A 26,722-nucleotide genomic window follows, 5' to 3' on the forward strand; every position below is an offset into this window, starting at 1 on the left:
TTCTGAATTGTTCCTCCAGGTGCAGAGAGCAAGACGGCCCCAAGTGTTCACGAGTCCCAGAATGATGAAGGTGTTCACACATTCAAAGATGGGGAAATCTACTTTATGTCAGGCATAGCAGGATTTCTGGGATCCCTGCCACTTCCGTTTTTATTGTGCTGCTTCGTCATCTGGCTGAGGAGGAAGAGAGTAAAGTGAGTCCCTGATTCCCCCCACTGCTGCCTTCCCAGGGCTGCTCCCAGCCACGAGGCATCGCTGCTCAGGCTGCTGGGCAGCGGCGAGTGAGGGGCTGGACAGAACACTCTTCTGCTGCTGTCCGGTGCTTTAACTGCTGTCTGAACTCCCGTGCCTTCCTCTTGGGAGCGCTCTGACTGGAGCCAGGGTTGGCTCAAGCTGACCCTGCCTGGACAGGAGCAGCCCCAGGAGCAACAGGCGTGGAGAAAGCCAGGTTGGGGTGGGAAAGAGCAGGGGCTGAGATTGCCCTGAGAAGAGGGACACACACCAGCATCTGTTGCTCCCCAGGCAATCCCCATGCTCGGTGGTGCCACCAGGTGCTGGTGTCCCCCTCGGCCACGCTGTGCCGGCAGCTCCCAGCCCGTGCTTGGAAGCTGTGCCAGCTCCGTGCCGTGGAGGAGAGTCCCTGTGCCCACCTGCAGCGGAGGCCTCAGCAGCCTTTTCTCTCCACAGACTCTTCTCCGATGTTTAAGAAGCCCAGCTGCAAAGTGGCCAGGTGACTTGTGACACAGCTCGAAACTAAACGGCCCCTGCAGCCCCTCCTCAGACCAGCAACCTCAAGATGAAGCCCTGTGACTTCCGTTTCTTCTACAACGGAAAGTCAAGGGAACGTTTACAATCAGGATCCCACCAGCTGGGCAGGCGTCTGCCAGACACCTGGAGATCTTCAATAAAATGTGTTAGGAACTCGGTGACGTGTGGGAAAGAGCCTCTCTTATGTGGCTATGGGGGGCGAATTTTCAGCAGAGAGGCTGCCTGCACAGGTTGGGTTTGAAGGCTGAAAGCACAAGTCTGGGGACATCTGGCAAGTGGAGCCTTTGAGCGGAAAAGAGGGGGTTGGATCCTTTAAATGAGAGTTTAGACCTTCAGAATGAGGGCTTTGGGCCTCAAAGATGGGACTTTCAAAATGAAATCGAGGCTTTGAACCCTGAAACTGGGGGTTGTGCCCTAAAAAGATGCTGTGGTAGCAAACACAAAGGCTTTACATCCTAAAAGCAGTACTTGAGAGGCTCAAAATGAGGATTGGGGCCCTCACAATTCTGAAAATGAAGGTTTGTTCCCTGAAAAGGAGGCTTTGGAAGGTAAAACTGAGATTTTGGAACCTACAAATAAGGCTTTGGCCCCTAAAGCTGATGCTTTGGTTATCCAGAATCAGACTTTGGGCCTTAGAATTGATGCTCCGAGCCATCATATGTGTTTTTAGAGACAAAAGAGTGTTTAGACACAAAAAGCGAGTTTTTACTCTCTCAGAATATAACTGTGGGCTCTTAAAAATGGATGTGGGTTTGTAAAGATGGGTTGGAACCCTAGAAATGAGAATTTCAGCCCCAAACAGGAGGCTCCTCTCGCGGCGCCGAGCCCGGGCCGAGCCGCGCGCCCCGCCCCGCCCGCTCCCATTGGCGGAGCCGCCGCCCGGCGGCCAATGGCGGCCCGAGGCGCCGCGTGACGTCACCGGTCGCCGGGCAGATCCCGGCGCCGAGGGTTGGGAGACGAAAGCCAAAGGGAGAAAAGGGAGTGGGGAGCCCCAGGACCTCCCCGGCCCCCCCAGCTCTGCAACCCCCGGGGCAGCTCCCAGCCCCTCCTGCACCCCCACAATGCCCGTGTCCCCCACACCCCGGGACCCCCCAGAGCCCTTCTTGCCGGGGTCCCAAGGGCGGGGGGGGATCCTGGGAGGGTGGGTGTCCCCAGGACTGTGGGATGTGGGGTTGGGGGAGTCCAGGGTTTAGGGGACACGGGGGATGTGGGGGGGAGGGTCTAGGATCCTGGGGGGTTGGGCTGCCCAGGGGGGTCCCGGGTTGGGGGTTTTGAGGGGCGGGTTTAGGGTCCCGGGGGATCCTCACGCTTCACTGTCCCCACAGGCTCTGGGCTCAAATAGTATTTTGCTCCTTTCCAAGGCTAAATACAGAGGAGCAAGAAGTCAAGAAGCAGCAACTGATTAACGCCTCACTCCGAGCCAGGGGGGAGGAGAGGGGCTTGGGGTTCTTTGCTCATGGGGTGGCCCACGCACCCCCAGGCTTTCTCACTGGGACGGGACACGCGTGTCTCCTAGGGGGCTAAAGCCCTTGCTAAAAACCTAGCTAAGCTCATCAACCGAGATTTAAACTAGACGTGAAGGGGGAGGGGGATGAGCCCAGGCTAGACAGGAGCGAGCCTGGACGTGGGGCACTGGTGACTGGGAGAGGGTGTGCTGGAGAGAAGCACCAGTACATCCCCTCACAGCAAGTGGGGGCGATCACACCTGGGGGTGCTAAGGGAGATACGGGTACTCTGGCGTTAGCTACTGCAGTGACCAGGCCATTGGGAATAAACTCTCTTCCCTCTGTGAGGGCTGAGGGTTCCCCAGCCCAGCTGAAGGGCATTTACACCAAGGCACGCAGCCTGGGGCATAAGAAGGAGGAGCTGGAAGCTGTTGTAGGGCAAGGAGGCATGGATGGAAAGGCTGTTGTGGAGGCAGCTCTGTCCCACCAGTGCCCACTGCCTGTCCCTGCCTGCGGGCACAGCACTGCCACGCAGCACGGCTGTGACCAAGCTCAGAGCCCTCAGGCCTGACAGCAAGGCAAGGGGTGAGGAGGAGAGTGGGGAAGCAAAAAGAGAACAGCTCTGGGAGATCAAGCAGTGCTGCCATGCTGAGACTCTTCCTCTCCACCCACGAACACAGGAACTGTCCCTACAGGTCCAAAGAGGAACTTGAAGGAAGGGGCTCAGGAAAAATAGTATTTGTTGAAGGTCTCTGCTTTATTTAAAAACACAGAGAGAATGACTCCTCAGTTAGAAAGATACTTTGCCAGAAAAGAAAAGCGGACAGTAAAAGAGAAAAGGGATGAGAACATTAACACAATTAAAAGATCAGTAATAACAACAAAATGGTGAAGACAGACTGGGAATGCAATGAGTTTCATTATAACTGCTATGCAGAAAGAGAACATCAGTTGGTTGCTTCAGGGAACCATCCAGTTATCAGCTTCCACACTGCACCCGTGATCTCCTTGTTCCTCGTGCTTTAGATGAGGGGGTTCAGTGTTGGAGGCACCACTGAGTACAGAAATGACACCCCCACATCCAAGGATGAGGAGAAGGTGGATGGAGGCTTCAAGTAGGCAAACAGACAAGTGCTGATAAACAGGGAGACCACGGCCAGGTGAGGGAGGCAAGGGGAGAAGGCTTTGTGCCAGCCCTGCTCAGAGGGGATCCTCAGCACAGCCCTGAAGATCTGCACACAGGACACCACAATGAAAACAAAACAGACACGTGCTAAACAGGCACTAAGGCTAAGAAGCTTAACCTCCCTGAGGAAGGAGTGTGAGCAGGAGAGCTTGAGGATGTGGGGGATTTCCCAGAAGAACTGTTCCAGGGCATTGCCCTGGCAGAGGGGCAGGGAAAATGTATTGGCCGTGTGCAGCAGAGCAGTGAGAAACCCAGCGCCCCAGGCAGCTGCTGCCATGTGGACACAAGCTCTGCTGCCCAGGAGGGTCCCGTAGTGCAGGGGGTTGCAGATGGCAACGTAGTGGTCATAGGGATCGTAGGACATGATGGTGAGAAGATAATACTCTGTTGCAATGAAAAAGACAAACAGAAATTGTTGTGCAACAGCCCCTGCATAGGAAATGGCCCTGGTATTCCAGAGGGAATTGGCCATGGATTTGGGGACAGTGGTGGAGATGGATCCCAGATCAAGGAGGGAGAGTTTGAGGAGGAAGAAGTACATGGGGGTGTGGAGGTGGTGGTCGCAGGCGATGGTGATGATGATGAGGCCGTTGCCCAGGAGGGCAGCCAGGTTGATGCCCAGGAAGAGCCAGAAGTGCAGGAGCTGCATCTCCCGTGTGTCTGCGAATGCCAGGAGGAGGAACTGGCCAAATCTTCATGGCACAAGTGCCATTGTAGCCAAAGCCAGATCTGCCTGCCCAGGGACTGGGGCTCAGGGCTTGGCCTTTCTCCTTCATCAAGGAAACCCAGGCTTTTCTCAGCTTCACAGCTCCCTGCACAGCGCCTTTGCATTCCTGCAGTCATGGCCTCTAATTCTGAGCTCTAACGAGTCCCTGGGGAGGCTTTGTCACTAACAATCTCCACTGAGACCAGTTAAGACATCAAGGAATATTCAGCTTTGCTCTTGACTTCTTGAGATGTTTCTTCAATCTCCTCTCAGCAGTGATCCTTCAAGGACCTAGCAGCAAATCCACCCTGAGTCTCATCAAACTACAGAAAGACTTAACGAGCTCTTTGTCTTCCTGTGGTTTTCTTAAGGTCTTCAAGGCTTGCACAGCTACTTGGAGTCATTTCCCAGTGCGGTTAAACAGGAAGATTTCAAAGTCACAGAATCACAGAATAACCAGGTTGGAAGAGACCCACCGGATCATCGAGTGCAGCTGTTCCCATCAAACACTAAACCACATCCCTCAGCACCTCATCCACCCGTGCCTTAAACACCTCCAGGGAAGGTGACTCAACCACCTCCCTGGGCAGCCTGTTCCAGTGCCCAATGACCCTATCTGTAAAGAATTTTTTCTTAATGTCTAGCCTAAACCTCCCCTGGCGGAGCTTGAGGCCATTCCCTCTTGTCCTGTCCCCTGTCACTTGGAAGAAGAGGCCAGCACCCTCCTCTCTACATCCTCCTTTCAGGTAGTTGTAGAGAGCAAGTCCACCTAAGAAAATTATATTTTAGATTAAAGTTTATATTTCCATGCCTTCCAGAATGATAGAATGATTTGGGTTGGAAGGGACTTTAAAGCCCATCCAGTTCCAACCCCTAGACATGGGCAGGGACACCTCCCACTGCACCAGGCTGCTCAAGGCCCCATCCAAGCTGGCCTTGAACACCTTCCGGGAGGGGGCAGCCACAGCTTCACTGGGCAACCTGGGTCACTGCCTCACCACCTTTATTTGTGAAGAGTGTCTTCCTAATGTCTAATCTAAATCCTCCCCTCGGCAATTTAAAACTACTCTCATCATCCTGTCACCCCATGTGGTTGTAAAAAGTCCCTCCCCAGCTTTCTTGGTGACCCTCTTCAGGTACTGGAAGGCTGCAATAAGGTCTCCCTGAAGCATTGTCTTCTGCAGGCTGAGGAAGTACCAGGAGAAGATCAATATTTCTTTAGAAAATCCCTTTTGAAAGGGCTTGGGATTGGTGGAGGTTGTTTTGTGAATAAGGACAAGCAGGTGTCCTGGTGCCCAGGTCAACCTCCTCGGGGCACTCCTCAGCCAGCAAGGTCTCTGCACGTGCTGCTCCCTGGAGATGTTTTTTGACTTGTGTGCTGAGCTAAAAATAGTTTAATAGGTGAAAGAAAAAAAGATAAAAAAACAACATAGACCCAAACCTAAAACCAATGCAAATATCATCACTTGCCACCTCCCTCAAGCAGACTGACACCCCACCAGTCTACCACCACCTGTCACCTTTAATGATAAAAATCTCCACTTATTCCTTCTCCTGCCATAGTTTTATTGCTGAACATGGCATCTCTGTTAAGGGATCTCCCTCTGGTCAGCCGGGGTCAGCTCTCCTGGCTGTGTCCCCCGACAACTTCTTGCCCACCCCAGCCCCTCCCTGGGAGGAGCAGAGGGAGCAACTCCTGATGCTGGGCAAAGGAGACAATTGCTGCCCTCACTCTTCTGGCACCAGGACGATGCCACAGGACCCAGTGAGTCTCACATTTCAGAAGGAAAGTGGAGAAATGGGAGAGGTCCTGGAGGAGGTCTGTCTGCCAGGATGGAGTTAGGGGCCACAGCATGAGGGGTGGGGGCACACTTTGGCCTGCTGGGGGAGGCTCAGGGCAACCTGCTAAGTGGGTCTCTACATCTTATGCTCATAGTAGAAAAACTTAGGCAATACGAGTGCTCAGGTGATTTCTAGTCCAATGCCCAGCTGAAAGCAGGGCCAGCTCTGAGGTCAGAGCAGGCTGCTCAGTCCATGTCAGCATCCACAGAGGAAGTTTAAACATCAAAAATGCACTGAGGTCACGATTAAAGGAAAGAATTTTTTCATTTGACCAGCTCCATGGACTCAGCTATCTGTCGGCCACGGCTCCTGTGGCACCTGGGGACATCCACCTTCTTGTCCCGAGGAGTGGGATCCTTCTGGGTTGGACAGGAGGGAAAAGGCCTTTGTGTGAGCGCAGTGCAGCCGCGGCCAAGGCTCCAGGGCAGCGGGGCATTCTCCACCCCTGGGGGTTCAAACCCAGCAGATTTGACGCCTCGGGATGTTCCGTGCATGGGTCTTGGCTGGGGCTGGGGTAGCCCAGGCCACCAGCACCACCCCCACTTTTTGAGCATCAAAGACTCATTTTAAGGCCCAGAGCACAATTTTTAAGGCACAAAGTCTTGTTTTCGATGTTTACAGCCTCCGTTTTGGAGACAAAAGCCTCTAAAAGGGTTCAAAAGCTCATTTTTAGCTCCCAAAGCCTCCTTTTCAGGGAACAAAGCCTCATTTTAGAATCAAGTCTGCAATTTTGAGGGCTCAAATCCTGATTTTGACACTCTCAAGTCCTATTTTTTTGGTGTAAAGCCTTCCTACTCTCTACCACAGCATAATTTCAGGGCACAAAACCTGAAGTCAGGGCTCAAATCATCCTTTTCAGTTTCAAAGCCTGAATTTTTGACCTAAATCCTCCTTTTGAAGCTCCAGACTCTTGTGTAAAGGATCCAACCCCCTCTTTTAGAGCTCAAAGCTTCCATGTGAGTGCCCAATACCCTGCATTCAGCACCAGAGCTTCATTTCTTGGGGCCACTGAAGAACCAAGAGTTTATCCTCCCTTGCAGGGTCAAAAGATTCATTTGTAACACTACACCCATATCTGTAGTTACCAAAGTCTCATGTTTTGTACAGAAATCCTCAGTTCTAGGGTTCCAACCTGTTTTTTAGGAGCCATAGAATTTTGAAGACCCACATTTAGATTTTGAGTCTCTAAACTTTCCTTTTTTTTGTCTAAATACTCATTTTATGAGTTTATGATGTTATTCAGCATATTTCAGGGTGTTGCTGCCCATGGCAGGAGTGTTGGAAAGATGGGTGTTTGAGATCCCTTCAAACCCCAACCATGGCTCTGTCCGTGGCCTCTGTGATGTCATCCTCTGTGACGCTGCCCGGTGTCCGAGGAGACGTCTCTGCTGTCCAGGACAAGCAACCTCTGGACTCACTCTCCAGCAGGATCTGGAGGAGGCAGGTGATCTCTCTCGCCCTGTGTGTGAGGAACGAGGCAGCTCTGGTTTAGCCATCACAGTGCCCAGTGCTGGTTCTGCTGGAGAGGAAACTCTGTCGTACCGCTAGGGTAGGTCAGCTCTGTCCGTGCCTTCTTCTGCGCAGTCCTTACTCAGAGTTTCATCTCCATGGCAGGGCCTCCAGTTCTTGAGGGTTCTGTCAGCTCCTGCTCTGGTGCTTCCTAGGAGGTGAAGTCTGTGCTCCTAGTTATTTTCCACATGGGAGATGTTCCCAGCCCAGGTGGTCCCGTTTTAGTTTAACTGTGCCAGCCTTGCCCCATGCTCCTTCACTCCAATTGGATTTATTTCCCGAATGTTGTATCACTGACTCCAGGCTGTGTAGGGATCCATTCTGGCCTGTCTCCTGAAGCTCCATTCCCATCAATCTACCTGCTTGTTTGCTCTGGGATCTTTTGACATGGTCCTTAATTCTGGTCTGGATTTCCCCTGCTTTTTGGGTTTGGCAGCATAACCTCTCCAGTCGGGAGGTGGAGGAGGAAGGGACTGGCAGCATAGCCGGGTCTGTCCCTGCAGAGCATGGGGCTCAAACACTTATCCTGGTCCCTCTTCTGGTGGAGCCTTGAAGCAGCCGGTGTCCCAGAATGGACTCTCTTTAATTTTAATTTTCCCTCCACCAAGTCCGTCTTCAAAAATCAAGACAGAATCTCTCCAAGAGAAATATTCAGTTAATGATAGAATAACTGGGGTCTGAAGAAAGCCCTGAGCATCCTCTTATCTCTTTCTTCTGCTCAGAGAAGAGTGAACCAGATGAGATGCCCTTCTTCCTCTCCCAATTTTGATTCAACAATCCCTTCCTTGTCTGTCAAGGGCCTGTAAATTCCTGCTTTTCCTGAAGATGAGTTTGACATCTGCCTTTTCCAAGGACCCCAGAACCTCTCTGGTTGCTCTGACACTTTTGAGAGCACAATCCATAGTCATGGACCGAGGTGATGCAGCAGGCAGGAGCACTTGCCCTGGGCCTGTCCAAGGCAGCTGAGATGGATCTCCCCAGGCCAGTGGGGTTTGTTCCTGGAGTCACACACAGGGTTCTGTCAGGAGTCCATGTCTGATGTGGCCTCACGGACTCCTTATGCACTTAGGGATGTTCACAGAGTTTTCCCCTTTTACACAGAAATGCAAGAGTCATAGGATTTCTCTGGACTCACAGAGAATCTCATGCACTTCAGACTTGTGGAGTCTCCCGCTGCTCTGCATTTCTCTGAGATTTCTCCCCTCATGAGGAATGGACACAGGACCTCAGCTCAAGGAAGAACATCCCAGTGCTGCACTCAGACACTTAGTCTCGGGATGTTGCTCTCAACATGAAGGGACCTTGAGATGCTTTCTGTCCCCCAGGCCTTCATGGAAACTCAAGGAAGGGCTGTTTGAGTTCGCTTGGGTTCATCTAACCTCATGCACATGATGGACACACTCACATATAAACTGCACAGTGTGAACAGGGACGCTGACCTATTAGCTCTGTGTCATTCCTGGGAGGGCAAAGAACATTTCCAAGCTGGGATGAGAGGCCAGTGCTGGGAATGATGGTTGTGAGGGGCTACTCCACAATGATCGCCCTATGGCAGATTTCCAAGGGTGTCCAATGCACACAGACACAGACCAGACTGTGCTCTATCCACGGAAGACACGTGGTTGTGTGAGTCCAGTGCTCTTTGCGCCAACCCTGCGCACCCACACTGTGTATCTCTGCACTCCTGTGTTCATCTGCAAGCATCATTCATGGGCATGTTCTTGAAAGAACCTTTAGAAGCCCTAACTAAGCCTTGAGGCAGTGCTCTGAGGAGATGTCCTTGCTCTATGGAAAGGCTCTTCTGAAGGCTGTTGAGTCCCACAAGTGCCCACTGCCTGTCCCCGCCTGCGGGCACAGCACTGCCACGCAGCACGGCAGTGCTGCTGTGCTGGGATTCTTTTCCCCTCCACCCATGCCCATAGGAACTCTCCCTGCAGATCCAAAAAGGTCTTGGAGGAAGGGTCTTTGGAAGAAACAAAAAGTGCTTTATTTTACTGACAAATACACAGAATGTGGGTTGCTACTTAAAGACCTTCTTTGTTACAAAAGAAAAGCAGACAGTGATTATAAATGATGATGAAAAGATTAACTCCAATAAAAACACCACCACCAATAATAAGAAAACACAGTGTTTGCCTGCAATGAGTTGCACTGTAACTGCAGTGAAGAAGTAGTTTAGCAGTTCATTGCTTCAGAAAACCATCCAGTTATCCAATTCCACATTGCACCCTTGAGCAGCAGGTTCCTGAAGCTGTAGATGAGGGGATTCACTGCTGGAGGAACCACCGAGTAGAGAAATGACACCACCAGGTCCAGGGATGGGGACATCCAAGGGGGTTTCAGGTCAGCAAAAAAGCCAGTGCTGAGAAACAAGGAGACCACAGTCAGGTGAGGGAGGCAGGTGGAGAAGGCTTTGTGCCGTCCCTGCTCAGAGGGGATCCTCAGCACAGCCCTGAAGATATGCACATAGGACACCACAATGAAAACAAAACAGCCTAATGCTACAGGGAGAGTAACCACCACCAGCCAAGCTTCTCTGAGGAAGGAATCTGAGCAGGAGAGCTTGAGGATGTGGGGGATTTCACAGAAGAACTGGTGCACAGCATTGCCCTGGCAGAGGGGCAGGGAAAATGTATTGGCCGTGTGCAGCAGGGCATAAAGAAACCCAGCGCCCCAGGCAGCTGCTGCCATGTGGACACAAGCTCTGCTGCCCAGGAGGGTCCCGTAGTGCAGGGGGTTGCAGATGGCAACGTAGCGGTCATAGGACATGATGGTGAGAAGAGAAAACTCTGCTGATAAAAAAAGGACATAGAGGAAGACCTGAGCAACACATCCTGAGAAGGAAATGGTCCTGTTGTCCCAGAGGGAAATGGCCATGGATTTGGGGACAGTGGTGGAGATGGAGCCCAGGTCTAGGAGGGAGAGGTTGAGGAGGAAGAAGTACATGGTGGTGTGGAGGTGGTGGTCACAGGCGATGGTGATGATGATGAGGCCGTTGCCCAGGAGGGCAGCCAGGTAGATGCCCAGGAAGAGCCAGAAGTGCAAGAGCTGCAGCTCCCGTGTGTCTGCGAATGCCAGGAGGAGGAACTGGGTGATGGAGCTGCTGTTGGACATCTGCTGCCTCTGGGCATGGAGAACTATCTTAGGAGGAAAGGACAGTGACAAGTTAGGGGAGACGTCTCTGAGCAAAAATCAAAGCCATTTCTCATTCCCTCCCCTGCTGCACACACCCTGCCCCTTTTCTTGCAGCCCTTCCTCCAGCTCCGTGCCTGGAGCCCTGCTTAGTGCCAGCTGAATTTGCTGGAGGAGCAGAGCCTCTTCCCGCTGCCTGCGAGGAGTCAGCCCTGCTCTGCAGCAGGGGCTCATGGGGACAGTGTGGACAGTACTGGTGTTCTACTTTTCAAGTTAAGACTGCACCTAATGCAAAAGGGCTTCTCAGTGTCTGCAGTCCCAGTGCTAAGAATCCACAATTCCCAAACTGTTTCAGAGGGTGAGGGTTTTTTACAGCTCTGTACCATCTTGGCTGGAGATCTTCATGGATGTCAGAAACCCCCAGTATTTCTGTTGCGTTCAGGGACAATGAAGCAATTCCTGCAAGGCGTGAGCATTGTCTGTGGCTCAGTGCAGAGGGAAGGGAGCTGCTCTCTCCTTCGCTCTTGTCCTGAGCTGCCCTGGACTTGCACCTTTCTGAGATGGAGGGGGATCACACTGCCGTCTTACCCTGAAAAGCCACCAGACCCTTCTGTGCACAGAGGGATCCACCTCACACCACTCAATGTCGCACCCTTTCCTAAGGGGTTTTCTCAGCCCAGGAAGCACGTGGCTCATTTCACAAATCCAGCAGCATTTCCTTGGCTTCAGCATCTCTGCACTTCTCCAAGGTCATTCAGGTAGCACCAAGTTGTGATAGCAGAGGTTTATATCCTGGAGGGAAGCTCACAGCTTGGAAAGAAACGTCATGGAACTATCCCAATATCCTAATGATGGTGTTTCAGTAAGGAAGAGTCAGCTCTTTCCTCAGGGAATGACACAGACTGCTCTGCCCACAGCCCCACGGGTGAGACGAAAGCTTGGACACTGCATTCCCACGGACACACCTGCATGGGAGGAATCAGAAGGTCAGTGCCTGACTCGACTGCTGAAACTCCTCACCCCAGAACGCCTGGCAGCAAGAACAGGAGATCAACAGCAAGAACACAGAGAAACAGAGAAGCCATCAAACAAGCTGTGCTGGTGCAGCTGAGAGAAGCCAGGGCAAAGGCAGCCGGGCACTCAGGGCAGCGTTGCCCTAACCCAGCTGTGCCCTCCCTGCTCCTAAACATAAACTTGCTGCATTGTTGCTCTCAGCCCCTGTGCTCTGGAGAGGAAAATATACTCATGAGTAGAGAGCTGCACCATGGCTCTGCTGGAGTTCTGGCTGCAGAGGAGGGGGTTCAGCCTTGGAGCCCAAGCTGAGGGCAGAGTCTTTGCTGGGTGGCAGAGGAGGCAAGGGGGCTTGCTCAGCGGAAGGGTTTGTACTGAAGAGGATCACACAGAGCTGTCTGAATTCTCCCTCCCACCACATCTCTGTTTTAATTTACTCTCATCCTCTGATCCTATCCCTTCTGCCCAGAGATTTTCCTCACTGGAGGTGTTGCCTTGTCCCATGCCTTTTCCCTGTCAGTGCTTACAGACCCCATCTGACCCTCTCTGCTCTCCCCCTGCACCTACAGAAACCTGCCTGTTCACCAGGTTAAACTGAGCACAGTTTATAAGCAGAAAAGGACAGGACACACAAAGCCTGATGGGTCCAGCAGGGGTGATCCTAGTGCTGTTCATGGGCAGAGGAGCAGCTGCAGACACATTTAGAGGCTCCTGTCAGATGTACTGACCACTCAAGGATACAGCTCGGGAGTCTCAGTGATTTCTAGCATGAAAGCCTCTTGCTCCATTTCTTGCCTCAGATTCCCCAAGGGCAGGGAAATGAAAACACAGATGCAGTTGTGTTCCTTATCTTTGACAGAATCCCTGTCTGGATCTTGAAATGTCCTCTTTGAAATACTGTGGGCTGATGTGGAGCTGTGAGCAGCCCTGACTCACACTGCACCCTCTTCAAAGCAGGAAGACCCTCTCCTGCCAGGACGTGCTTCTTCCCCCACGGCTTCTCCCTGTCCCACCATGGGAGCTACAGGGGCAGGCTGAGCACTGACCATGTTTTTTCTCTCCCCTGGAACAACTGCAAGAGCCCTCCTGACAGATCCCACAGGCTGTGACTGTGCCGGCTCTAGGAGATCCCTCCAGGAACCGCACCTGCTTTGTCCTGCACCCAGAGACTCACCTGGAGAAGGGCTGTGAAGATTTTTCTCCAGATGAAGTCTCGTCTTCCCTCTAACTCCAGCCTGCCTATTGCCTCTCTCCCGCTCCCTCCTCTCCCCTCGCTGCCTGCAGACAGTGCCCTCAGCCCTGCTGGGCTTGGCAGAGGAGCTGCTCCTGGACACACCTGGCTCTTTGTAGCGCTGCCCCTGGCCACCAGCTCCCTCCCTGCCAGGAGCCCAGCCCAGCTCAGCAGCAGAGGAGCAGCCCAGGCCAGCGCTTTCTCTGCCCCCTCTGGGTTCCCTTGAGGTGTCCCTGGGGCTCCAGGAGGATGTTCCCTCCCTCAGCTGGGCGAGACACTTCTTTCCTGCAATGTTACTGCATTACCTGGGCAGGAGAATCACTGGGGAGGGAGAGGAGGGGGGGTTGTGCCACCAGGAATGTGACAGGGAATGATCTCATTTCCTCAAGCTGTCAGAACATAAAGAGAAAGGGATGTAAGGGAAAGGGATGCAAGTGCCATGTGGTCCCTGCCAGCAATGGTGGGGCTGGGGAGGTGAGGAGCAAGGCTGTCCATGCAGGGTCAGACCTCAAGGGGTAGCTTTCCATGCTGCCCAGACCCCCTGAGGTGACATTTCATCAATGCCCACTGTAGAAACTTCTGTCATCTGTTCTCTGAGCTGAAAATGAATGAAATATAAACTTTAAACATAACGGGGTTTTTTTTGGTCAAATCTTCCTCTTTAAGCACACTGGGAAATGACTCCAGGGAGATGTCAGAGGCTTGAATAACTGAAGAAAACAAAAGGAAGAGAAAGAGCTTGTTAAGGCTTTCTGTATTTTAATGAGACCCAGGGTGAATTTGCTACTGAGTCCTGAACCTCAGCGGCTGAGAGGAGATTGAGGAGAGCTCTGAAGAAGTAAAAACACAACTCAGAGGAAGTTGAAGTATTAATTGGTCTCAGTGAGGATTGTTTCTAAGAAAGTGTCCCCAGGGACTTGTTAGTGCTGAGAATTGGAGGCCATGATTGCAGGAAGGCAAAGGCTCAGTGCAGGCAGCTGTGATGCTGAGAAAAGCCTGGGTTTGCTGGATGAAACAGAAAGGCCAAGCCCTGACCCCCAGGCCCTGGGCAGGCGGATCTGGCTTTGGCTACAATGACACTGGTGTCATGAACATTCTCACATTGCTGAACCAAATTGGGAACAATTCTTGTTTGTAATCCCAAAAAGAGGGCTGGAGGGTTATGGGAGGAGCCAAGGCTCTCACACAGCTTGATGCGGTTGTAGAAGACTTGGGTCCTAGAAAGGTTGGGTCATAAAAGTGTTGGTTCAAAATAGAATGACAGAAAACTTGGGTGTGACAAGAGTCACATCACAGAACAGTTAGGTCATAGGGGAGGAGTAGAGGAGCTCACTCCTAAAAGATTCACAGAAATGTGGGGTCATAGAAGATAAAGGTCTTGAAAGCGTCATAGAATATTTGGGTCATGCGAGAGTGGAGTTGTAGAAGTGTGAGATTTATGCAGGTTTTAGAAGGGTTTGGTGATAGAGGGGTCTGTTTAGAGAAGGGTCAGGTCCTAGAAGAGTCATCGAAGCATCTGTTCACTGAAGGCTCACGTAGAATCATAGAATAACCAGGTTGGAAGAGACCCACCAGACCATCGAGTCCAACCATTCCTATCAAACACTAAACCATGCCCCTTAGCACCTCGTCCACCAGTGCCTTAAAAACCTTCAGGGAAGGTGACTCAACCCCCTCCCTGGGCAGCCTCTGACAGTGCCCAATGACCCTTTCTGTGAAGAATTTTTTCCTAATGTCCAGTCTAAATCTCACCGGGTGGAGCTTGAGGCCATTCCCTCTTGTCCTGTCCTCCGTCACTTGGGAGAAGAGCCCAGCTCCCTCCTCTCCACAACCTCCTTTTAGGTAGTTGTATAGAGCAATGAGGTCTCCCCTCAGCCTCCTCTTCTCCAGGCTAAACAACCCCAGCTCTCTCAGCTGCTCCTCTTTTTCTCCAGCCCACTCACCAGCTTTGTTGCTCTTCTCTGGACTCGCTCCAGAGCCTCAACATCCTTCTTGTGGTGAGGGGCCCAGAACTGAAAACAGGATTCGAGGAGCGGTCTCACCAGTGCCGAGAACAGAGGGAGAAGAACCTCCCTGGACCTGCTGGTCACGCCATTTCTGATACAAGCCAAGATGCCATTGGCCTTCTGGGCCACCTGGGCCCCTGCTGGCTCATGTTCAGTCACTGTCAACCAACACCCCCAGGTCCCTCTCCTCCAGGCCGCTTTCTAGACAGACTTCTCCTAGTCTGTAGCACTGCACAGGGTTGTTGTGCCCCAAGTGCAGGACCCGGCATTTGGCCTTGTTAAACCTCATGCCGTTGGACTCAGCCCAGCGGTCCAGCCTGTTCAGATCCCTTTGGAGCCTCCCGACCCTCCAGCAGATCAACACTTCCACCCAGCTTAGTGTCGTCCGCAAACTTGCTAAGGGTGCACTCGATGCCTTCATCCAGGTCATTGATAAAGACATCGAACAGGGCTGAACCCAGCACCGAGCCCTGGGGAACCCCACTTGTCACTGGCCTCCAGCTGGAGTTAACTCCATTTCCCACCACTCTCTGGGCCCTCCAGCCAACCAGTTTTCCACCCAGGAGAGTGTGCGCCTGTCCAGGCCAGAGGTGACAGTTTCTCAAGCAGAACGCTGTGAGAAACTGTGTCAAAGGCTTTACTGAAGTCCAGGAAGATACATCCACAGCCTTTCCCTCATCCAGCAGCCGAGTCACTTTGTCATAGAAGGCGATCAGGTTAGTCTGGCAAGACCTGCCTTTTGTGAACCCGTGTTGACTAGGCCTGATCACCCGGTTCTCTTGCATGTGCTTCATGATCACACTCAAGATCACCTGCTCCATGACTTTCCCTGGCACTGAGGTCAGACTGACAGGCCTGGAGTTCCCTGGATCCTCCCTGCGACCCTTCTTGTAGATGGGCACGACATCAGCCTCCAGTCCAGTGGGACTTCCCCAGTCTTCCAGGACTGCTGGAAGATGATGGAAAGGGGTTTGGCCAGCACATCCACCAGCTCCTTCAATACCCTTGGGTGGATCCCATCCGGCCCCATAGACTTGTGACTGTCTAGTTGGGCTAGCAAGGCTCTGACCACCTCCTCCTGGATCACGGGAGCCTCATTTTGCTCCTCTAGCTCCTGGGTTTGTACAAAGATGGAACGACCCTCCTTACAATTAAAGACTGAGGCAAAGAAGGCATGAAGTACCTCAGCCTTTTCCTCATCCCCTGTCACTGTTGTTCCTTCTGTGTCCAATAGGGACTGTATGGTCTCCCTAGTCCTCCTTTTATTATTTATATATTTATAGAAGGATTTTTTGTTATCTTTCACAGACTTTGCCAATCTGATCTCTAGCTGAGCCTTAGCCCTTCTGATTTTTTCTCTACACAACCTCACTTCCCTCCTGTAGTCCACCCAAGAGGCCTGTCCCCTCTTCCAGAGCCCATAAACATTTCTCTTCTTCTTGATATCACTCAAGATCTCTCTGTTCAACCAAGCTGGTTTTCTCCCCTGCCAGCTTTTTTTCCGGAACACGGGGATGGCTTTCTCCTGAGCTGCTAGGATTTCCTTTTTGAAGAGCTCCCAGCCCTCGTGGGCTCCCTTGCCCTTAAGGGCTGTCTCCCATGAGACTTCGCCAACCAGCCTTCTGAAGAGTTCAAAGTCTGCCCTCTGGAAATTTAATGCTCCTGTCCTACTAACCACCCTCTTCACTTCACCTAGAACAGAAAACCCTGTCATCTCATGGTCACTTAGTCCTAGGCGTCCACCTACTGCCACATGCCCCACAAGGCCTTCTCTGTTCACAAAGAGCAGGTCCAGGAGGGCACCCTCCCTTGTTGGTTCATTCACCAGCTGTGCAAGGAAGTTGTCTTCCACGCACTCCAGGAACCTCCTAGACTGCTTCCTTTCTGCTCTATTGTACTTCCAGCAGATATCAGGAAGATTGAAGTCGCCCACAAGAATGAGAGGCATTGATCTAGAGATTAACCCCAGCTGTTTATAGAAGAGCTCCTCAGCTGCTTCTCCTTGGCTGGTGGTCTGTGACAGACTCCCATCACAAAATCTACCTTCTGGTGGGCTCCTCTGATTTTGACCCACAGGCACTCAATCTCCTCATCACCACAATCCGCCTCAACGGTGTCCAAGTCCTCCCTTACAAAGAGGGCTACCCCGCCTCCTCTCCTACCCTTCCTATCCCGCCTGAAGAGTTTGTACCCACCATAGCTGCACTCCAGTTATATGAGTCGTCCCACCACGTTTCCGTGATGGCAACGACATCATAGGCTCCTTGCCCTACGACAGCTTCCAGCTCCTCCTTCTTATTCCCCAGGCTGCGTGCATTGTTGTAAATGCCCTTCAGCTGAGCTGCTGAGCCTTCAGCCCTCTTAGAGGGAACAGAGTTCATTCCCAATTACCTGGTAACTGGAGTAGCTAGCTCCAGAGTGCCCGTATCTCCCTTAGCACCCCGAGGTGTGTTCTCCCCCACTTTCTGTGTGGTGAGGTACTGGTGGTCCTCACCAGCACACCCTCTCCCAATCACCAGTGCCCCACGTCCAGGCTCATTCCTGTCTGGCCTGGGCTCAACCCCCTCCCCCTTCACATCTAGTTTAAAGCTCGATTTATGAGCTTAGCTAGGTTTCTAGCAAGGGCTTTAGTCCCCCTAGGAGACACACGTGTCCCATCCTTAGCAAGAAAGCCTGGGGGTGCGTGAGCCACCCCGTGATCAAAGAAGCCAAAGCCCCTCTCCTCACACCAGGCTCGGAGCCAGGAATTAATCGAATTCTTCTTCCTGGCCTCCCGTTCCTCTCTATTTAGCCTTGGGATGGAGCAGAATACTTCTTGTGCCCCAGAGCCCTCCATCATTTTCCCAATGGCCCTGAAGTCATTCTTGATGGTTTTGGTCTTTTTGTTTACTAGGTCGTTGTTACCAGTTTGGACTATCAGAGGACAGTAGTCTGTCTCGTGGACCAGGGAAGGCAGTTTTCTAGCTACCTCCTTCCCTGATGCCCCCGGTAAGCAGCAGACCTCTCTGTGGAGCAGGTCCGGTCTGCAAATGGGTCCCTCTGTTCCTTTTAGGAGGGAGTCCCCTACAACAATCACCCTCCTCTTCTTCTTGATGGAGGATGTTTTTATCTTTTTCTGAGGATGGTGCAGCCTAGGGAAGGATTCTAGGCTGTGGGAACCACCATCCTCATCCTCAGGGTTGGATTCCACATGCAGCACCTGGTACTTGTTCACCAGGGGGATCTGGGGCTTTGCTGTCTGGGTGAGGGGAGCACGTTTCCTTCGTCTGGCAGGAACTTGCTGCCATTCCCCATTTCTTGTTCCCCCAACAATGCAGTTTGCAGGTGGATGATATTCAGACACACCAGCTCCAGCAGCCGCTGAGTTAGGGAGAGGGCACTACTCCACTGGTCAATCTCCCTCTCACACTCCCTGATGGTCTTCAGCCTCTTTACTTCCTCCCTTAGCTCCTCCACCATGTGAAGGAGTTCCCCCACTCGGGTGCAGCTTTCACCAGTGGAGCCAGTACCAGAGGCACGAGCCGGTGTGGGAGGGGGCACTGCCTGCAGCCCAGGGGCTGGGGAGCTGCTGCACCCACTGTGGCTCTGGCTGGGTGGCAGCATCCGTCCTGCCTGCTGCAGCATGGGGGGCAGCTTTAACCTTCTGCCGGGTGGTCACCATCGTACTCAGTGTCTTCCGTCTAGTCCCTAGGTCCTCTCTGCGCCCTGCCTTCTCGCCCTGCCCACTCGAACTGCCACTCGAAGTGCCCCGCTCCTCTTTGCCACGCTCCTCTTCGCCGTGCTCCAGGTCACAGGGCTCCCAGGGGACTCTTTAAATCTCCCACGGTGGCCGCCGGGACCCCCCCCTCCCGTCAGACCCCATGGGACCAGCGTGTAGGGGCTGGCAGGACCCCCGCCTGGGTTTTTCTGGGATTTTCCCGGCTCCGGGATGCTCCCACTGCCTCAAAAAGTCCACCCCACCACAGAACTCACCGTCCTGCTGCCAGGGGCTGCCAAAGAAGCAGTCATTATTATTATTTAATTCCAACCTGAAAAGGCTAGTGGGGTTTTGTGCTCTAAAAGCCTCTGATTTAGTTTCCAGTCAGTAGCATTTTTAGGAATGAAGAACAAGTCCTGGTGTCTGCCTCGCAGGCTCTGTGCTCTGCTCCTCACTGATTTGCATCCCCTGAACGTGCTGCCTTGTGGTCGACTGACTGTCTAGACTGAGCATGACAGAAAATACTTTGAGTGTGTTTGCAAGATAGATGTTTGGAGAAACAGATCAGTGATAAAGACGCCACATACAACAAGCCAGAACGACCTCAGACTGTAAATATTCTCTATTTATTGGGAGCTACAGCTGCTTTGCATCTCCAGCGGTCAGGTATCAAACACTGGCATTTTGGTAATCCTGTCAGGAGCTTAAATTGAAGCAGAATGGTAGTATAAATATATCTCTGTGATAGTGAGGGCTCCATAACCGTCCTGAAACAGTTTCTTTTTATAATGTGACAGCATATTGACTGAACATGTGTGGAGCAGAATTTGTTAACAGGGAAGGGGCTTATCCAAGTTACACAGCTTATGTGCTTCTTACAGGCCCACGATTCCCATTGATGAGCTCACAGTCACAAATTTATTCTACCTTTACAGCAAACCAGAGGATGGGGTGGAGGGATATTCTAGTCTCCTCTGCAGCCACTGTTTTATCCTTCTTTATCCCACTGCCAGCGCCTGCTAACCCTGCACAGGACTGGGGCTTCATAAAACAGGTTCTTGTCCTGAGAGTAAGGGACTAAAGCCTCCCTCGGTCTGCAGATGGACCAGCCCTCATTCCATTTCCCAACACAGGGTGAAAGAGAACAGCCCTGCGGGGCCTCCCTCCTCCACCTCCATTTACATCAGGATGCAGCACGTTCAGTCCCCGTTTGGGAAGAGAAGGAGGCCAAACTCAGAGCAAAATAGGTCAACAGGGATCTGAGATGCAAGGCAAACCGAGTAAATGATGGACAAACCATGTGGGAATCCACATGAGGGAAGCTCCATCATTTTCTTCGCTCTTCTGGAAAACAAGGAGAAATGTTCCAAAGGCAATTGTCAATAACATTTTTCCCTTAAATAAGTTCCTTGGGAAACCCAAGACAGACAATGCTCTTCATCCTTTTGCCTGCAGAGGTTACCATATTCAAAATGAATGCGAACTCTCCAAGCTTTGTTTTCTCCGCTCCTGCCAGATGGCAGAGCTTTTCTTTGTCCCACCAAGATCCGGTGTCTCCATGGCGCTCTCCAAGAAACACTTTGCTTCCCTAGGAACTGGCACTGCAGCCAGGTCTTGCTCACTCAGCTCCATTGAGATGTGCACTGCACCGTGCCTCTGTAGGACCACAAACACGCTCTCTGGCTTATTTCGTAAGAAGGAGCACATTTGCCTTCTCTTTCCCTTCACATGGAAATTGGCAGCACTTCAGAAAAATAAAGAGAGAGATTATATCACTGGAGGGCATCCAGCTTTGAACTCCTGCCTCCCTTTGTTATTTGCAGCAGCCATCGATGAGCTTGCTTGTCTCAGACACATCACTCCTGGCCATGATGTCAAGGACAACATCCCATGGAAGCAGCAGACAGTAACTGCTTCTGAAAACAAGACCCCTCATTTCTTCAGCACTGAGTTTTGCCTTCCGATAACGAGAGTAACACCTCCAGGTCACACAAGGGAGTAGCGAGATTTCATCCGCTCTTGTAAGAGGACTTGGAAGAGCCCTGCGTGAAAGGGACTGCAGCAGCCTGATTCTTGTCCAGGAATAAAAAGAGTGAGGAAAAGGCAACTCGGGAATTTATTTTGCTAATATAATGCCAAACCAAAACCTAATCTCTGTGAGTGGACTGTACAGGGGCTTCTATCTGACAAGCCCAATGAAATATGAGAAGGTTCAAAGCGGGATGGAAGCTTTATCGAGGAGGAAATGAGCAGAGTGTGCATCTGTCTGTCACCAGGAGAGGAGGAAGGTGCCAAGCCCGTATCTGCTCCCAGCACAAGAAGCTGATGAGCTGCCCTGAACGACAACAGCTCTCGTCAGAGAAGGATGCAAAGTGCCTGAGAAGGGATAAAAAAGCAGCCGAGCTTTTCATTTTCCCAAGTGCATCCCCTCATTATATTTTCTTTTAAAAACACCTTTGGACCAATTTTAATGCAGATGAGAATTTGTCCGATTGACAGGGCTGGAGACTAAAGAGCTTCCTCATTATCTGTAGCCTAGACAAGGGCAATAAAGCATCCCTCGAGCTGTCTCTGCCATGGCAATGTGCTTTCTGGCCAGCAGGATACAGTCTGGAGGGAAGGGAGCCCTTTCTGAACGCGCTCAGATCTTGACCCTTGCATGGAGCTACCTGATAGCCAGCTCGGATTTTAGCCTGTAAGATGCGTGGAACAGGAAGGAATGGAGGATAATATTTTAATTTTAGATCAGTCCTCCGGCAACCTGCAGTATGTGTCGGACTGCATTTCACAAACCAGTGCCAAGGGAATAAATACTGTATAAGCCGACACCTCACACAGTGAGCTGGATCCTTACCATCAGACTAGGAGAAGTTTAGCAGGAAAGGCAGATCCCTGCCCTGCCATGGGGTCACACAGTGCCAAGCAGCAGCTGACGGGTGACATCGTGACTCGGAACGGAGCAGCAGCCACCTGTGTGTGTGTGCTCCAGGGAAGGGGCTGACTGTATGCAAGGCAGAGATTGTCTCTTTACAGAAACAGAACGGTGCCTTTCATATGAGGCACTCCTCTAGCCCCTGCTCTGTTTAGAACCAGCAGGAAAATAAGAGACACTTTGCCCATTTTCTTCAGGGGGGAATCCAGCAGGAGCTGGGAAGTGGTGCTTGCTACCAAGACACCTCCCGTCAGCCTGATCAGAGGGGTCACACCTTGTGCAACCAGCAGCTCCCAGCTCCTGCTGAGTTAGGAATTATACTCCCTGTGCAAGCGTCCTTTTGTCTCACACCGTGTGGGGAAAAAGAATTTTTTCCCCCTCTTCTTTGTATTAATATAATAATTAAGCTTCTGCTTCAAAGACCTGCATATTCAAGTCGGAATAATGAGGGATCTGACTTCAATGACCTTTCTCTGCTAAAAATATTGCACCGGTTTTGCAGGACTAACATAGGAGACGAGGGAAAGGGAATATTGCCTGCATTAGAAGCACTAAGCCACCACTTTCTGTGGCAGTAATGGGTATTATTACTATTATAATATCTGTGCCATAGACATTATAATAGTAGTTACTATCAAGGAAATATAATAGTATTATAGTCATGCTATTATAGACTATAGGAGTATTATCGTAATAATTAATATCATAGTAGAAGCAGCTGCTGAGGTCCTACTCATCTCTGTTCAACATAGCTGGCCGTATCTGCATCTCTGCATTCTGAGACATCTGAGACTAACTCTAGCTCAAAAAGTAAACTATTTTTAAAATAATAAAAAATGTCTGGAGTAGACTTAAAGTAGAGACTAGATGGCAAATTGAAAAAAAAAAAAAACCAAACAAACCTACAAAGTGAGTGCGAGATGGAAGCAGTGACATAATTTAGATTATAAGATGCTGTTTGTGTCACCTCCCCTCCAAGTGCGGTACAAACACCTGATCTTGTTGTGTAACTTGCTTCAACGTGACTTGGAGACCTTGACCTTCAGAGAGAGGCTTTGATCTCAATGGAATAGCACAATCCCTTCTTCCTCTGTAGGATGTTTATTTTGCCTGCTCTGAGCCTCTACCAGGAGATCTGAGGCGTTTTTAATGCCTTCTTCTAAGTGTGTTGTGTAGAGGGTTAGTCACAAGTTTTCTCTGGGAATAGTTTTTCACCAGGAAGTACGATTTCCATGAAATTGAAATATTTTCCTTGCCATCCTTGTTTTTATGGTCATCTACTACAGGTTTATGAACAAACTATATTTCCCCAGATCAGGAGATATTTCAGAAGTATTTCAATTCAGTGAGTTTGCGCAAAACAGTTTGTCTGCTTCAGTTCAGAGCTTAAGTACATTCCGCCTACCACCCCAGAGACCTCTTTGCTTTCTCCCTTTTCCTGGCGCAGCCAGGTGGCAGCTGTATTTAAACCTGTTCTCGGAAGGCTCAGGGGCAGGAGTGCTGAGCAGTTGCAGCTTTCTTCATGCTGTCATGCACAAGACAGGCTGCTCTGCCGTAGGACAATGTTGGAAGCCAACATTGCTGCACTACATAGTCTCAAATTCTTCTTTTCCATCCCAAGCTTATGAAAAACTGAGAGGGGATCTCAACATCTTTTGGGCAGTGATGGTACTCCTTTGACTCAGTAAACCAGATTTCTTCTCTATTTAAACGGCTTTAAATCTAGTTTTGAAGCAGTATAAGAGTGAATTGTCCAGGTCTGCATCCAGAAGCTCGGTAATTGCTTTTACGTTCAGCACAAACTGCTCAAAAGGCGGCATTCTGAAGAAAAAGTCTCTCTGCCAAATTCTTTTTACACCGTCAAGAACCTGTGAAAGGAAATGCTGTCACTGTTGTGGATGTTTCTAGGAAAAATAGCTTCTAAAGTTTAGAGGGTTTTAAGACAATACCTGAATTTATTTTTCCTGCTCCCTAGCCCCAAACTATTACCAAGTCATCAAACTTGTACATCGTGTGCTTTGTCCCCTGAAGATACAAGGGGTGTTTTTGATGGGAGATGGATGGTGTTTTGCTTTTTAGTAGCTTGCACTTTTACACAAACCAGGCCTCCTATCTACATTCTTTAACAAATAAATGCCTCCACAATAATTTTTCAGCCCACGTCTACTTTGCTTGCTTGCTATATAGTTGCATTCAATAAGATCGCAAGATGCTCTTTTCCGACGTGGAGGTCGTTTATCTCCCTTGCTAGTTGTCCTCGGATGGACGAGCCTGAGCAGGGCAGGCACCAGCCCTGAGCATCCACCTTGGACCCAGGGTCCATCCTGTCCACCTCACAGGGAGGTGATCCAGATGGTACAAGTCTCGGGCTGCTGGTTGCCAGGTTGGTTCCCTGGCGCCTGGGCCGCTTGAGGGCTGGTGGCGGCTGGATGCTGGAGCATCTTGATACTTGGGGTGCCGGGGCTCCAGCTGTGTGGAAAGCCGCCACTTTCCAGCTGTTCTTCTGGACGTGCAGAGACGGCTCTGTGGAGAGAAAAGTTGTGGCTGAGGCCTCAGCTGCAGATGGAGGACAGGGAATCTCCTGCACGACACGGAGCTGGCTCAGCTCCACACCACAGGCTCAGAGGGGCTGGAACAGCGTGACCGAGGGGGACACCGGCACCTGATGGCTCCTCCAGGCAGGGGGATCCCTGCAGGCAGGTTCCCTGTCAGGAGCGGGCGCTGCTGTGTGTCCCTGTTTCCAGGCCAACCTCAGCCCCTGCTCTTTCCCATCCCGACCTGGCTTTGCCTGTTGCTCCTGGGGCTGCTCCTGTCCAGGCAGGGCCAGCCTGAGCCAACCCTGGCTCACGTCAGAGCGCTCCCGAGAGGAAGGCACGGGAGTTCAGACAGCAGTTAAAGCACCGGACAGCAGCAGAAGAGTGTTCTGTCCAGCCCCTCACTCGCCGCTGCCCAGCAGCCTGAGCAGCGATGCCTCATGGCTGGGAGCAGCCCTGGGAAGGCAGCAGTGGGGGGAATCAGGGACTCACTTTACTCTCTTCCTCCTCAGCCAGATCACATCGTAGCACAATAAAAACACAGGTGGTAGGGAACACAGAAATCCTGCTATGACTGACATAAAGTAGATTTCCACATCATCCTGGGACTCGTGAACACTTGGGGCCGTCTTGCTGTCTGCACCTGGAGGAACAATTCAGAATGTCAGTCTGTCCTGTGGCCCTCTGGAGAGCTCTCAGCACGTGTGGCATGGCCAGAATGTTCTCTGTTTCCCTCCAGCCCTGGTGCCTGCAGGCTCATTCCCAGCTGGGACAGGTTGTCACACTGAACAAAAATCAGGTGGCAAGAGAGCTCGTGGGGAGCGTGGCTGCCTGGCCACTTGCTCCTTTGAGGGACACAGATAAAGCATGTGGACAAAACAGAGAAAACTGCAGCAGCGAGGGCCACCCCCAGCTCTTCCTGCCCTCTGGCCAGCTCCCTCCCCCCTGATGGGTGACATTGGGTGACCACAGGACAGCAATTACCTTCTCCATTGGCAGAGATGATCACTGAGCCACCTTGCAAAAGCTCATCCTCTGGCACAGCTTCTTCGTCCACCTCTAGGGAGAGGAAGCAGGACAGTTGGATCAGATGGAACCGTTCCCATCAGGGTGATGGCCCTTCAGGACACGATCCCTCCCAAAGACACTGACAAGGTCTAGGAACAACATCTGGGCTTTGGGGGCTGCTCCTAGCAGCCGCCACACCTGCCCTGCTGGGAGACCAGGACACGGCAGGCGATCTGCAGCCCTGAGCTGCACGAGGTGGGTTTGTGGCGACCGTGCGGTGATGCCGCAGCCCTTCCTTCAAAGGGGAGGGGAAGCAGCTGCAGCCAGGCCAGCAGGGAAACAGACCCTGGGAGAAGGCTCCTATGCAAAGTCCTCAGGCGCTTCCCTCTGCCCACCAGTACGGTCACACCCGCCCCATCCCAGCTGTGGGTGAGCACATGGGAGATTGAACACAAACAAAAAGCTCTTCTCCACGTCTGTGCATCGGCCACGGAAGGAGCGACTCGCACTGCACATGGAAAGAAGCTGACAAGGGGAAGGCTCCTTCCTCCCGCTGACTCACCTGAGGAATCGCTCTCAGGCTCCAGGGATGGATTGGACCAAGGAGTCTGGAAGTCGTCACTTGTCAGAGGATCTGAAGGGAAATTGCAAGGGATGAGCTCTCGGCACAGTGTCCACGTGTGTTCTTTCAGGGAAAGGGACCTTGGGAACTTACCTCCAGGCTGCGCCACTGGCTCCACACCAACTTCCAGATGAGCAGTTGAAAAACCATTGCCACTATCCTCACCTAGAAGTGAGCACAGAGGAGAAGCGTTTCCTTCAGGAATGAGGCTCTGATCCTGCCCTGGGGAACTGCAGGTGCTGGAAGGGGGTCAGGGAACCAAGTGAGAGCCCGACATCGGTGGCAATTGCCAAAGCTTCCATGAGGACCTCTTGGCTGGCTCCTTGCAGTTCTCTAAAAACTCTTCCCGGACACGTGCAGCACCCCTTGAGGAGGGGAGGGACCAACATGGGGCCCCTCGGGGCTGTCTCACAGGAGAGCTCTTGCACACAGAGGAAACCCTCTTGGAACACTGGAGGAAAAAGCCATCGTCCCTGCTTCCTGGGGAGAAGAGCTTCCATCCCAGGAAGGCTGCACCGGTGCCACCTGTTTACTTGCTCCTGTCCCCCAAAGATGCACACCTGACCAGCAAATGGACTGGAGGCAGAAGAAAGGGTCCTCACTAATTAACGGGCATTGGAGGTTATTTGCCTCAAAGTAAAGAATGACAAGTGCCTGGAGAACAGAGAAATGAGCTGAGGCCATCATCGACAGCATTGTAGAATCCTTTAGGTTGGAACAGACCCAGTTTTCAGGACTTGTCCGCCCTTATGGTCCCCCGTGAGACTGCTCAGGACCAGGATTCTCGTGGGAAAAATCATCTGCCCCCGTGTGGTGTCTTCCCCAGGGTGGGACAGCACCACCAAGGGTCAGGGAAAGGCAAAGCTTCAGCAGGGCTCTGGCACAGAGGGTGCAGGGGACGGTGCGGGGCCCAGCCAGTCAGTGCATCCCTTTGGAGCCCGGCTCCCAGCAGGGATCCCCCTCTGTTGTGCCTGGGGCACTCCCGGCAGGCTCAGGGAGGCAGCTTTGGCAGGAGGTGCATTCCTTTAAGGGTCACGTTTCCCATGCTCTGCTTAGCACGGATCCAATGGCCTCATTCCCAAAACAGCAAAGT

The 26,722-nt window shown here is 51.9% G+C and overlaps 2 protein-coding genes across 2 annotated transcripts in view; one reads left to right on the plus strand and one right to left on the minus strand.

Moving 5' to 3' along the window:
* LOC138734068 (olfactory receptor 14A16-like) overlaps positions 1-26,722 on the plus strand; it is a 46,455-nt gene that overhangs the window by 15,489 nt on the left and 4,244 nt on the right. The window lies entirely within an intron of this gene.
* LOC138734065 (olfactory receptor 14A16-like) lies at positions 9,632-10,641 on the minus strand. The gene has a single exon (XM_069881625.1). The coding sequence runs from the start codon at positions 10,568-10,570 to the stop codon at positions 9,632-9,634; it is 939 nt and encodes a 312-aa protein (XP_069737726.1). The 5' UTR covers positions 10,571-10,641.

This window comes from Phaenicophaeus curvirostris, unplaced genomic scaffold, assembly GCF_032191515.1.
Source record: "Phaenicophaeus curvirostris isolate KB17595 unplaced genomic scaffold, BPBGC_Pcur_1.0 scaffold_55, whole genome shotgun sequence".
Classification (NCBI taxonomy): Eukaryota; Metazoa; Chordata; class Aves; order Cuculiformes; family Cuculidae; genus Phaenicophaeus; species Phaenicophaeus curvirostris.